The sequence below is a fragment of the Rhipicephalus sanguineus genome, chromosome 2 (genome assembly GCF_013339695.2).
Source record: "Rhipicephalus sanguineus isolate Rsan-2018 chromosome 2, BIME_Rsan_1.4, whole genome shotgun sequence".
NCBI classification, from domain to species: Eukaryota; Metazoa; Arthropoda; class Arachnida; order Ixodida; family Ixodidae; genus Rhipicephalus; species Rhipicephalus sanguineus.
Genome location: NC_051177.1, coordinates 30,707,076 through 30,720,785, shown reverse-complemented (window position 1 = coordinate 30,720,785; position 13,710 = coordinate 30,707,076). Strand labels below are relative to the sequence as shown.

The 13,710-nt window shown below is 46.5% G+C and overlaps 1 protein-coding gene across 2 annotated transcripts in view; it reads right to left on the bottom strand.

The window, feature by feature from the left end:
• LOC119382641 (vascular endothelial growth factor A) overlaps nucleotides 1-13,710 on the bottom strand; it is a 25,657-nt gene that overhangs the window by 6,656 nt on the left and 5,291 nt on the right. For both annotated transcript variants that reach the window (XM_037650435.2, XM_037650436.2), the window contains exons 4-6: nucleotides 13,593-13,682; nucleotides 11,737-11,924; nucleotides 10,296-10,400 (exon numbers count right to left, since the gene is read on the bottom strand). In XM_037650435.2, the coding sequence (XP_037506363.1) occupies nucleotides 10,296-10,400; nucleotides 11,737-11,924; nucleotides 13,593-13,682 (383 nt within the window). The remainder of the gene's footprint in view (nucleotides 1-10,295; nucleotides 10,401-11,736; nucleotides 11,925-13,592; nucleotides 13,683-13,710) is intronic.

The following is a 13,710-nucleotide window of genomic DNA, read 5'->3' as shown; positions in this document are numbered from 1 at the left end:
CTGCCATAGGAAATGGCTGGCAGGCTGCGTCCACAGAGCTGCTGCGGACGTCCAACTAAATCTGTCTAATTTCTCCACGTGTGGCGTCCCGTACGTGCGTTTCGCCCAGCGCCGCGTGCGTTTGTATTCTGCCGTTAGTATCCTGGAGAACGAATGAGCCATGGCGTAATTGTATGAAGCAGCGAGCTGCGGAGCAGGTTAGAAACCCCGGTCGAGCGCTTCGGCATTCTTTTCTTCTGAATTATTTGCGGCTTTTATTTATATATACATACATATACATATCCGGGGCATGACGGCGACGGCAAAAATCCGCCGAGAGCGTCCATATAATTGCTATCGCAAAAAAATATAGCATTGTCGTGCCTGAGGTTCTGAATCCAGTGAGTCAACTAATGTTACTTTAAGCTCACATATCTTTAAAGGAGTACTGACATGAATTTTAAAATTTTTCGGGTTGTTGCTCTAAATGAAAGCACGAGTGTCGAGAACCCTAAAAAGAGTGTCGTGGTGCCTGGGGATGCATTGCATATATTTTTAATACCGCTTCTTTCAACCAGCAGTTTCGGTTTCGGTTTCGAGAGGGCGACTTCATAGTGACGTGTCAAGTCGGCTCGTGACGTCACGGGCAGACTGCAACCCACGATATATGCACCTGCTGTCCTTTGCTGTCAGTCGAACGTGGTTCATGATGAGTGAACTGTCGTCCAGTGCCTCCGACAGCGATTTCTGTGATTTAGGCTGCATGCAGAACCCAGATTTCGCAAACCAAGTGAGCTGACTTGAAACGTCATAGGGCTCTCCATGCGGTGAAGCTGCCTTGCAGATGCTGGGAGATGAGAACTTTAAAATCAACCTAAATATTTATACGTGTTTCCCGGATGCGGTGTGGGGAGAGCGTTAACACTACATGCCAAGGAAACCAAAAACGTCCGTTTTGCTGCACTTCAAAATCGTGTCAGCACTCCTTTAAGCCTTTACATCCCAAGTTAATTTTGAAAAATCGTTCCGAAAATAATTTCGTTTAATGCTTGATTGGATTGACACGTTGAATAAATGCCCGAAATACATTCGGAATAATATATGTATTTGTATAGCATTCATAAGGATTTGTTCAGTTCTATATAGAGACAGTTGGCTTCACTGCTTTGAGATCATCGCAAACACCTCTCTTAACGCTTAATCTATAGCATATATATATATATATATATATATATATATATATATATATATATATATATATATATATATATATATATATATATATATATATAATATACAGTGGAATCTCGGTGGTACGATTCTGCATAATATGTTTTTCAGCTTAATACGTTTTTTGTTCTCGGCCGACATGCCTTGGATATAATGCATTATCGTGCATTTAATACGATCACACATTTTTTCCCAAAATTGGATAACACGACCGCGAAAGTGGACCTTGGCCGATATACCTAAATATCCTGCCTTCATTCTTCGGTATGCCAGCTAGCACCGCGTTCCAACAACCCACGATCTGCGCGTTGCAGAGCCGCTGGGGATACAGCAGCATCGGTTTTGCGGTGAAAAGATCGCTGCGAGGCGATCTTTTCTATATATTCAGGGTGTTTCAGCTAAAAAGCACCAAGTATCAAAAAAGTAAGCATAGGCGCTACGCGTCTCCAATTAGTGCAGTATTGTTCTGAGCCATATAAAGTACGTCAGTGTATTTTTTCAATCCGCGAAGCTCAGCAATTAACGAAGATTGCTTAATGACCGTTTTAAATAGTAACTCTTGAGAAAAATCTTCAATACGAAAGTTGTAGCGCTTGTTCAAACATCGAATTTTTCAATCTGCGATAACTCCCTGCGTAATTTTTTTTTTCCAGCCTTTCTTTAAATCGCGCGAATTTTAAAAAATACCATGTGACTGCCGCCTAAGGCGCGGGGGGCCCTCAAATGTAAGTGGAACGAATTATCAAAGGCGGCTCTGCGCATGAAGGTCGATTGAGCAGGCTATATCGGTGACTGCGATGGACGCTAAATGATGGTAGGGGCGTACCGTCTAAAAAAAAAATACGAAAGAGTGGCCGCCACGTGCAAGTGAATCTTTTATCTCGGTTCTTCATCACGCTTTCTCCCTCGCCCCTTCCGATGTGTTACTTCATTGGTACGAAAAGAAAAGATAAAAATGCCTACGCTGCATCAAATGCTGCATACGGTCTCATGTGGCATTAGACAGTTATAGAAGAGTGGTAAGTTGGGCTAGTTGGTAATGATCCATACTTAATGTAACTGCGCAAAAAACGGACGGAAACACGAAGGGCGAGAAAAGGACAAACAAGTGCAGACTATCAACTGAAGTTTTATTGCAAGAACGAGGCAATATAAAGGGCAGGAAAAAGCGAGAGAGGGCAAAAAAAGGAGACAAAAGGCACGAGGGACCAAATCAACAGAAACATTGGCCACATCAGGCAAGGCACGCCCGTCATACAAAACCAAGATAACTTAACTCTTTATAATGTATGGTGACAGATGGAACACTGACGCAGGACTCAGAATTCTTTTGAATATGCGCAGCCTCAATTAGTTCCCGCGCTCTTTGGTTCTTATGCCGGAACAACACAGAGGTATCACCAAAGAGCGGAGTGCAGCCGCATTTCTTACAGTGGGCTGCTAGATGAAGACCAGAGTGGCCTTTACGTCACCATACATGATAAAGAGTTAAGTTATCTTGGTTTTGTATGACGGGCGTGCCTTGCCTGATGTGGCCAATGTTTTTGTTGATTTGGTCCCTCGTGCCTTTTGTCTCCTTTTTTTGCCCTCTCTCGCTTTTTCCTGCCCTTTATATTGCCTCGTTCTTGCAATAAAACTTCAGTTGATAGTCTGCGCTTGTTTGTCCTTTTCTCGCCCTTCGTGTTTCCGTCCGTTTTTTGCGCAGTTACATTAAGTATAGACAGTTATAGTTTAGCGTTAGCGTGATAGCGGGGGTTAAGGGAATAGCGTTACCGTGCCGCAAACGTTGGTTGCGGAAAGCGTGTTATATATATATATATATATATATATATATATATATATTTATACCCCTGTCACACGGGCACCCGCTAACTCCGTGTAACTCCCTCGTCGTTACGTCAACGGAGATGCGGTCCGTGTCACACGGTCTCCCTTACGCCAAGGAAGTTAAACGGGACGTTTCGCAAAGGGAGTTCGGCGATCTCCATTAGCGGCCGAATGGAGTACTCTTTCCCCCAGTTATCTGTAGTTACGGAAAAAACCGCGAACACAAAACATCCGCAGTCAACACAATAATAAATTTTATTAATTTTGAAAGATATTTCACTGCCCAATCCATTCATAACGTGCGTTTAAAGAAAAGAAATACGCATAGAAGTGCACATACTCTCGGCACCATGCCTCGAGAAAAATCGTCGTGCCGCCATTTTGAATAAGCGTCTCCGAGTCCGTGTTACAGTGTACTAGAAGTATTCTAGTACACTGTATCCGTGTGCATCGTCTTGTTTACGTCTGTGCATCTCGTTCCCTTCTTATTGCGCTGCCCTTCATTCTACTTCAACACTACCAATAGTCATAACAGTGAGTGACGCGGGTTTTCTTCCTTCTTCGTCGACGCCGGCACTCGTGCTGGCAGTACATGCGGACTGTTGTGGGAGCCATACGCAGCAAAGGCTTCGGGACTGGACGTTAGACCTGTGCTCAACCGATATTGGAAAGGTCAACGTGATCTGGGTGGTAGCGCAACTTCAAAGAGCTCGGCGACAACTTGCTGCGTGTTTTGACAATCGGTGCGCGTAGAAAATACGCGTACCAAAACAAGCGTACAGTGTTGCCAGCACTCCTGTCGAAATTACTGCCAACATACTTGCAGGTACACGTTTATGTGATAAAGACAAAAAAAATTTCTATCGATGTAATTAAATTATACTTTTTATATTCACACATACCATTGAGAATGTTTTCAGCGTGATTAGACGCGAAATCTTGCATGCAGACGTAGGTGCAGCAGCGCCTAATGGACCCCTTGCGGGTTCTGTCCGAAGCTCGTAAAACTGCCGTGTGACATGGGCACAACTCCATCTCCGTCGAACTCCCTCATGGAGTTTTAAATTGATGGAGTTTAACGAAGTTCGGTGGGGGCCGTGTGACAGGGTATTAGTTTATCGGGATAGCGTTTACGTGCCTAAGCTGGGACGGTGGTGCCACCTAGCGAAGGGTGAATGCGTTAAAAAAAAAGTGAAAAGAACAAAACCGAGAATGCTCGCCTGTATCCCCGCACGCAGCAATATTACTCCTTTTTTTTAGTGAAAATAAAAGTAAATAAATATTAACTAAGCACCAAAAGCGAAAATTTTTGTTGCAGACTTGTTTACGGCGATCTTCTCGATAGGCCTAGGGACGTTCGATATGGGAAGCGATCTCAAAAACTACGCTAAGTTATCCGTAATACCGTGTCGTCGAAGCTACCTGAAGGCAAGCGAAGCCATTTCGCACAGTCGTTTGCTACGGAAGAAGTGGATCCGTCCACATCAACGCTAAATTCAGTTCGAAGCGGGCGTCGAAAACCGCCGCCATGCTTTACATGCACTACGTTAACCACGCAAACACGTTAACGCTAAATTTGAAAAATAGCGTGCGTACGGTAAACGCTATGGGTCGTTTACGGTACTGCGCATGCGCAGTTCGATCCCGCTATTGATTCGGTGAGGCCGCTATTCTGTTAAACCCGCTAAACTATAACTGTCTATTTGCTCCGTGGCTGCCGCTTTTTCGTTGAAGAATTTTTTTTTTTTTTTTTTTTGGAATGGTATGCTCCTTTTGTCGGTTTGCGTTCATCGCAGTCACCGACAGGCCGTTCAATCGACCTCCGTGCGCAGAGCAGCCTTTGATATTTCGTTCAACTTACATTTGAGGGCACTAAAAGCGCCGCACGTTAGGCGGCAGTCACGTTGTATTTATTTAAATTCGCGCGATTTAAAGAAAGGCCGGAAAAAAATTACACAGCGGAGTTATCTTACCATAGATTGAAAAATTCGTTTTTGAACAAGCGCTACAACTTTTGTATTGAAGATTTTTCTCTAGAGTTGCTATTTCAAAAGTTCATTATTAAGCAATCTTTGTTAATTACCGAGCTTTTCAGATCTGAAAAAATATTCTGACGTGCTCTATATGGCTCAGAACAATACTGCGCTACTTGGAGACACGTAGCGCATATGCTTAATTTTTTAATACTTGCTGCTTTTTATCTGAAACACCCTGTATATATTGCCGCTTTATGAAGCCCCCCCTCCCCCTACCAATGAAGGGAGACTTTAAGCCCTGCACTCCACTAGTACTGCGCCTCACTGTCGGCCCATCTTGGCGCGTTTCTCGAAGGTTCACCCCTCGACATCCTCCGCCCTCGAATTTCGCAGCATACCCCTAGAGTCACTGGAAAATTTCAGAGTACCGCAAAGGTAGGCTGCACGCAGGCAACATTGGGCGGCGGCGGCCATATCCCTTCCGGACCGTCCGGCGCGTTGGTAGCGTGTGTTGAGAAGTGACCGATCTTTTCGCCTCGATGCCGTGTTACGCTCGGCGTAACTGCAATATGTGTGTGTGTGTTTCTTCAAAAGGATATCAGAAGTGATTTCGAGTCATCGACAGTCATGAATCGACTGCGCGGTAAGCGGTGTAGCTAATGAAACGTGCGGCGAATGTTGCCATGTGCTCGCGAACTCTCTTCGTGGCTTCATCGGTCTCTTTTCGTTTCACGGCCGGGTGTGTTCGCAAGGTCCGGAGCTGTATTCGCAATGCCCACGAACTATAGGTGGCGCGCCGTGCTTTGCAAGATGGCGCCAGGAGGAGGGTGAACCCGATTGTTAGCATAGGAACAGATAGGACGTGCGGACGTACGGACCATGCCACTTTCACCGGATGAGGTTATGAGCTGCGCTGAAATGGATATGGGACTAAAATACTTTCCCAAACCATGGAAAGTGCTAAGTACTCGGCACCTAATTATTTGCTGCGAAGTGAAAGGTTATATTTCAGCTCCGTTACCGTGCATAACGATGCTTTGCGAAATCCTGTGCGTGCTACATAAACCTGTATGAACTAGAATTGACGTATGAGCTGAACGGCACTCCGAGGTAGTACGTACCGAGCCTGCCTGACGGATTTGCCGCAGTAGTAGGCCGCCAGCGAGTAGCGCCATCGCTGCTGCGCGTGATGATGGCTTGCAAACATAAAAGTGTTCTGCGATAATACTCCTTCGTCATTACTTGCGCAGTCGGAAACGCGGAGTTACGTCTTCAACGGAACACAAGCATTTAACATGCCATTCAGTAGCGCTTGTGTCACAGCCATGCTGAGACTCTAGCCGTGTGTACTTCACTCGCATGTTGCAGGTTCGATCAGCACGATCGAAACATGAATATCGAAAAGAATAAACACGTATGCTTTTCGCAACGTCGAAGAAGTTCGCCGAGAGGCGTGAATTGTGGCCGTGACTGCACGCTCCATCGCTCTAACATTTCGCTTCACTGGTCGAGCTCTAGCGTGTTGGCGGCATGCGGCGCTCCATAATATCCACAATAATTGTGATACATGCAATGCACAAGAGGAACTATGCTTTTATTTTGATCTCGCGCAAGGATATTACACATTAAATACAACCAAAGTGACTTACGAGTTACGAGCGTGAAAGAACATTAACGCACGAGGGGACGTGAAGTGCAACTCGCTCGTCGTGAGTTAGCAGCTGGTGGTTCATCGTCGCTATCTCTCGGTGCTTTCACAGTCTTCTACGTCCAGTGAAAAATCCTCGTCGTCAAGATGGTTTCTTTCAAAATCACTGCTGAAAGCAATCTGAAGAATTTCCTCCGCCGAACGACTTCGACCACTCCGCGTCACCACGTTTACAATTAGAGAGACGTCTGGGCGCGGAGAACGTTTTGCTCTCAGACCGGTCAACAAGCAAATCGCTTGCAGTGTGCTGCCACCTATCAACAAACGTACAAAAACAAGCGGCGCAGCGGTGGCTATGAAACCCAACACCACCAACACACTGGCGAAGGACGGCGTGGATGGAAAGCGTTCGCTCACACGAAAGGCGTCGAGCAGACGCGTCCTCGAATGATTGAAACGTCGCTCGCACGATTCCTAACAGCGCTTTGCTGACAAAGGATAGAGGCCCTATTTTAATGTATCGCCAACTTGAGATCGCTCAGTTATACATGAGCACATCGCGAGCCCGCGCGACCTCCCTCCCGCGTACAGTGTTATGGGACTCATGCACTACAAGAAACACTGACCAATTATATCTACAAGTAAAATAGGATGAGCTTCAACTGAATATGTCAGACGATAACATTTAACTTACCTACGTGGCTACAGTAAGCCTCGCGAAGCTGATAGTATGTGTACACTGTGGGCTAGCATTGAAAGCGCGAGTTGCCACGTATTTTCACGAAAACTTCGCTTCTCGCAAGAACGAATCAGATTTCTCGTGTCACGGAGGGCCCGGTTTGTTCACTGACGCAGGGAACATGCAAAGTCGTAGTGTTCCTTTCTTACCAACGCGTTAACACTGAGCCTAGCACAGCCGAACAAGGGAGCGACTGCATAGTGCCGCCATTTTGTCGTCTACTAACCCTCCTCGAGAGGACGCTCCTCGATTCCGCTCTGTGGCGCGACAGTCTATGGGCATTGCGAATAGTTGCATTAGCGTAATGACCGTACGAGATGCCCTTTATTTCGACACTTGGTGAACATTGACTGTTTGCGCTAGCTTTGCAGTCGGTGTTCAGGTTCACTTCATAGCGCATTCGAGAACATTATCGAACATCGAGAACATTCAGCATCGCGTCCTTCGACTGATCGCTGACGCATACCTTACTTGCGCACGATGCTTGCTGTTCAGCTGGGTGTTATCTGTAATAGAAGCGGTGTGTGTACGGTAAGTGGAAGTTGTGCGTGAAGTATTTGTCTCAGTTCGGAACGCCAGCAGCCGAACGCACGGGCGAATCGGCGTGCGGTAGGTAAGGTCCATTTTATTTTGCGAATACATTGTCATTTCCTAACACATACGTAGAAAATAGGCCATCAAAAATGATTGACGTCACTACTCAGTTGTTTCATTTCCTATTTTTTGTCTCCTTAATATTCCCAACGTTACAGTAGTTACAGTGCATTTGCAAATATTTTGCTGTGTTCCGACAAAGTTGTTTTTTTTTTTTTTTGGCATTGCCAGCGCGTAAACAGCTAGGGTTCGGTTTTTGCACTGCTTTTAATTTCAACTTTTTTTTTCGCAATGCACTCTTGTTAAAACTTCCTCGGCGCAGTGCTTTATGTTATTTTGATCAGAAATAGCACATCCCGAAAATTTTTAATGCGCATGCTACTGCAACACAGTATGTGTATACGAGCTAGGGCTCGAATGAAATCGATTCCCTCAATGCGTGGGAGGATAAGCCGTTTTTTTTTTCTTTTTTGCTGTGACCATTTCTCACCCACTAAACAGTATTGTAAGGGTGCGCTCGGCGCAATGCAGCATTAGCAACATTTTTTTGAAAAAAAAAAAAATAAAATACGCTTAATAACATTGCCTTATATCAAGTTTATCAACAGAGTTCCACGCTTCAGTTTTGCGCAGTGGCAAATGATCACGCGAGAATTGCCTTCAAGGTATACAGGAAACAGTTATTATTTTAATAAGTCTTCGATTTCGCTCTCGTGCGTGACACACTTATAAATCGAAATGCATGCACAATCTGTTCAACAGATAGAGATATAAACAGCCAAGCAAATAGAAAGGTATGTAGTTTTCACTATCGCTGAACATAGCGAACCGTAAAGGTGAAGTATCCTGTTGCATGACATCTTTTCCAGCAAAGTTTGTGTAGTTCACTGCAGAAAGGAGTGTTCTTCGAGGGGGGCGAATTCATTCCGCGGCCAACTATGCAGCCACGTAAGTACAACGACGCTCTTTGACGTTAATGTTTCCCACACGGAATTCAAAAATATACGAAATTCCCGGAGTAGCTCACCAGCAACGTTCGGTTACTGGTGAGCTACTCTCTGGCATCTGCATGACGCGTTTAAAAAAGCGACGAAGTACTTCTAGGGACCGTGGTACTGCTAAATGTCCGGCCGCGCTCTGCATTCAACACGCCTGCACCCAAAGCGCTTGGAAGGGATATGGCGGCGAGAGGTCTCGTGATGCGAGTAAGCCAATCACGTCGGCGGCGGCGCGCGGAAAACAGATGCGATACTCTGAAATTTTTCTAGTGACTCTACATACCCCCGGTCCCCGGATATCGCGGCACGCCCTCGCCTCTCGCAGCACGGTGCAGCCCTCCTCTTCCTAGGGAGCCTGACTCTCGCCACACTGCAGGGCCAAAGGCCACGTGATGCAGTTCTACGCCGACCCTGGACATGAAAGCCTCGACTAAGAACAGCTTCGCTGTTAAAAAGAAAATGCAGGTGGCCACGGCACCTTGAGCTCCCCGCACCAACTCGGCGCAAGTTCGTAGATTCCGACGGCGTATGCTAGGGTCCAAACAACTTTTTATTGCGACACATGGACACTCCAGGCTTATTTTTGCCGTTGGCGTCGCCGTCATGTTCCGTATAAAGAGTATATCGACAACTTCGTCCCGCGCATCGTAATTACGTGGCTGTTTTAAGCTGCAAGGGTGAAACCAATAGACCACCGCCACGGCGGTGGTCTATTGGTTATGGTGCTTGACTGCTGATTCCAAGGTCGCGGGATAGAATCCTGGCCGCGGCTACCGCATTTTCGATGGAGGCAAACATGCTCGTGTCCCGCGTACTCAGATTTAGATGCACGTTATATGAACCCCAAGTGGTCGAAATTGGTCGAGCCTCCACTACGGCGTCCCTCATAATCATATGGTGGTTTTGAGACGTTATTAAACCCCAACAATTACTATGTGTGAAATTTGTTAATATGGTGGGCGGGAAGGTCGTTTTCGCTGTGAGTAATGAATTTGCCGACAAAGTCTAATCCTTCGATCTAGTTCTGCTTGATATTTTACTTTACTCTCCCTTTGAGTCTTCTTTAACACCGCGAGTTCCCGCGTCGTGGAAATTGCAGCTATGCAGGTGCAGTGAAAGTGCATATCATTTTTCTCTGCGTTTTTTTTTCTTTACGATTAAACTTTTGCCCATACTACAGCATAGCAGAGGCGTCTTTGATTTGCATTTTTTAGTCATATATATTCTTTCTGCAATGTATGGGGCAGTCGCCCCGCGGCCGTCCAAACAACCGGTCCTTGCTTATCGACCATAGAACCACGTACCTTGCACTCGCAGCGGCACTGGGCGTGCTCGACGAGGCGCACGTTCTTGAAGCCCTCGAAGTTGATGGCGTTGGACTTGTTCGAGGCCAGCCGCAGGGCGAACACCTGTCGCGACGAGGAGGGAGTTTTTCAACATAGGCGAAAGAGCCAAAGAAAGCTATATAGTCGCTTGAACTTCAAAGAGCTACTTTGAGGCTTCAATGACACGCAAGATACCGGACGGAAATTCACAGCACGCGTGCCATAACAGCAACTGCAATCTAGCACTACTGGAAACCCGCTCCATCATTTCCACCCAGAAAAAAAAAAAAATGGCAGTGAGCTACTTAGCGCACCTTTTCAATTTGTATGCGTAAAAATTAAATTCTGGAGTGGAGATCAGTGTTCTGGAGCATTACATACGGAAGCCGCAATATGATTAACAGGCACACGCTGTAATGGGGGACTCCGGATTAACTTTTACCATTGGTTAAGAAGAGTAATTAGTAATGTGATTTCATTACCATTTAGCAGTAATTTTGTCGTCTTTGGTTGAGAGCGCAATCGACCAAATGCACACGAGAAGTGCGCTAACTGGTGACTATTTGTGTCGCTGTGTACGATATAACTTCGGGTTCTAAAACAGGCTCAAGACACCCTCACATCACATTTGAAGAGCTATTCTTCGAGATAATTAACTGTCGGGGTTTCACGTCCAAAAGCCACGATATGATTATGAGGCACGCCATACTACCACTGATTTTTAATGGAGGTCAGTGCGTACTACAGGGCTCCAGAAATTTCGACCACTGGAGTACTAAGCACACGGGCCACTAGCATTTCGCCTCCATCGAAATGCGGCCGCCGCGGCTTGGATTCCATACCGTGACCTTCGGATCAGCAGTCTAGCACCATAACCACTAGACCACCACGGCGGATTAAAGGGACACCAAAGTGAAACAATGAATCGGTTTAGATGGATAAATTGCACTTTGAGAACTCTAATTTCGTTAATCTAACCGTCATAGGTTTACTAATATAGCAGAAAATCAAGGTCAAAATTGCGTTTTTAAATTTCGCGCTGAAACCACCGCACGTGACGTCACGTATTTCAAAGCGTGTTTTGCGTATTCTGGCGACAATGGCTCAACGAAATTTCCTGAAACTTGGTATGCTAAGTGCACGGACCCTCAGAGGACAATGTACTTCGTTTTTACTGGTTAAGAACTACGTAGGACCTAGCAGATGCAGTCACAATGCATGACGTCACGACGTTTGGTGCGGGAATGCGGGAACGCGGGTGGCGCCGCCACCCGCGTTTTCTTTTTGCGCGTTTTCTCACTTACCAAGCGTCGCTGCAAGCGTGGTGATTTTAGAATTGTGAAAGCGTAATTTACTAATATGAAAAAATCGGTTTTTTTTTTTTTTTAGTGAGTGTCTCTTAAGTTGTCGAGATACTGACCTGTCTAGTGACGTTTCGGAACGCACTGGCCCTGCAGCGCAGCAAGTGGTGTCCGCAGCATCCGGCGCAGCGCTCCACGTCGGCGCAGGTCGGGTAGAAGAGCGCGTCCGTGTCCCGCGGCTGCGGCACCCGCACGGGCACCGGCCGTGGGCTGCACGCGGCTCGCTTGTCCAGCCGCAGGGTCCGCTCTGCGTGCGCGACGCCCGCTTTTGGTATTTTCCCAGACGCCCATTTTTCAACAGGTAGAACAATTAGTCCCGTTACTGATGCTTAATTGGTCGACTCATTGCACACCTTTCTCTTCACTGACCTGATAAAATAAGTACTACATATATCTTACGGACTTTCAGTACACATACTTTAGGCTCCGATAAGCCACCTTTGCGCTTTGCACTGATCACACCGTTGCTCACATAATGTACCACGGTCTTGGCGCTGCAGTTTGACCAACTGGCCCTATATATCATCCTCACCATCACAGGCGTGCGCAAGGGGGCTGCCCCCCATCCCTAATCATCTTAACGCAAACTCTGTCCCACACCTATATTCAGTCGGACACGTACCTTACGTCATTTTTAATGAGCAGGGTTATGGCTACACATGTTTTTTGATGATAATGGCGACCGAGGGCCCCTGATATGCTGTATTCAAATAACTGCTTTACTCCGGAAAACCGGGAACCATAATGCCTAGTGAGAAGCTCGTCATCGCTTCATTTTCATTTTTGCATCCATTGCGGAGCACGTGACCTCTCCACCCGGAACTGACGCCGTCGTCAACTCGGCGCGCGCTCCACTGTGCCGCAGCAACCACCTGCAGCCGCGGCGTAGGGGATGGGAATCGCTGCAGCAGAATGGGAAGGAAGAAACAAGCGGAAAGACAGGGAGGTTAGCCAGTTCTTAGACCGGCTGACTACCCTGTGCTGGGGGAAGGGGTAAGGGGGATAAAAGAGAATGGGAAGTCCCGACTTCCTTTACGAGCTGGCAGCTGACCGATAATCCCTCGCATACCTGAAGGCATCAAGTCTACCAGAACGAGACCCTAGTTTTGAATGAACGAAGGAAGGGGAATTGATTAAGGGTTCGATTTCTTTGTTAGGTACAACCTATTGAAACCAACAGACAATGAAGCCAAGGCTTCATTGTCTAGGCTTCATTTTCTGTTGACTTCATTATGTTGTACATAACAAAGAAAACGAGCCCTTGATCAATTCCCTTTTTTTCGTGTTCTCATCTCGTAAAAATATGTTTAGGGATCCTCTGAAACATTTTTATTGCGATAGCAATTATATGGACAGTCTCGGCTTGTTTTTGCAGTCGCCGCCGTCATGCACCGTTTATATATATATATATATATATATATATATATATATATATATATATATATATATATATATATATATATATATATATATAAGTCCCAAAGAAAAATAATTGAGAAAAATGCTTCCGAAGCGCGGAAACGAACCAGTTACCTCTCGCTCCGCAGCGCGTGGCGCTAACCACTACGCCACAAAGCGCATATCTTCCAGGTTGCTAACGGCGAGCGTTATATACACACCCTTTACCGCTGGCAGGACTCAGAGACGGCAGGCGTTAAGCGTTTCTTCATTACCAGCGAGATGGCGCGAGGAGCGCAACGGGCGCATTTAAAAGCCGTCGGCCAGCTCGCTCGCTTCTTCTAATATTTGCGCAGGGAGAACCTTGCCCTTCCGCTGTCTGCTCGCGCGGTAGTTGCTGCCGGGGGCAGATGTTAGTGCAGCGTAGCAGCGCGTCCATCACGGGCCGCTTTTCTTGCTATCGCATTCATTGCTTCGCCCTTTGCGGCGAAACTGTGACTTTTTTTCTTTTACTCACTTCGCTGTTCAGCCGGTGCGTCGCCTTGCATCATCTCGTCGTCGATGGTGTCCGCCCGGTTGCTTCTTGGGGCGTCTAGCAGTTTTCTGCCTGGTCGCAGACATGCAGAGAGCGATGT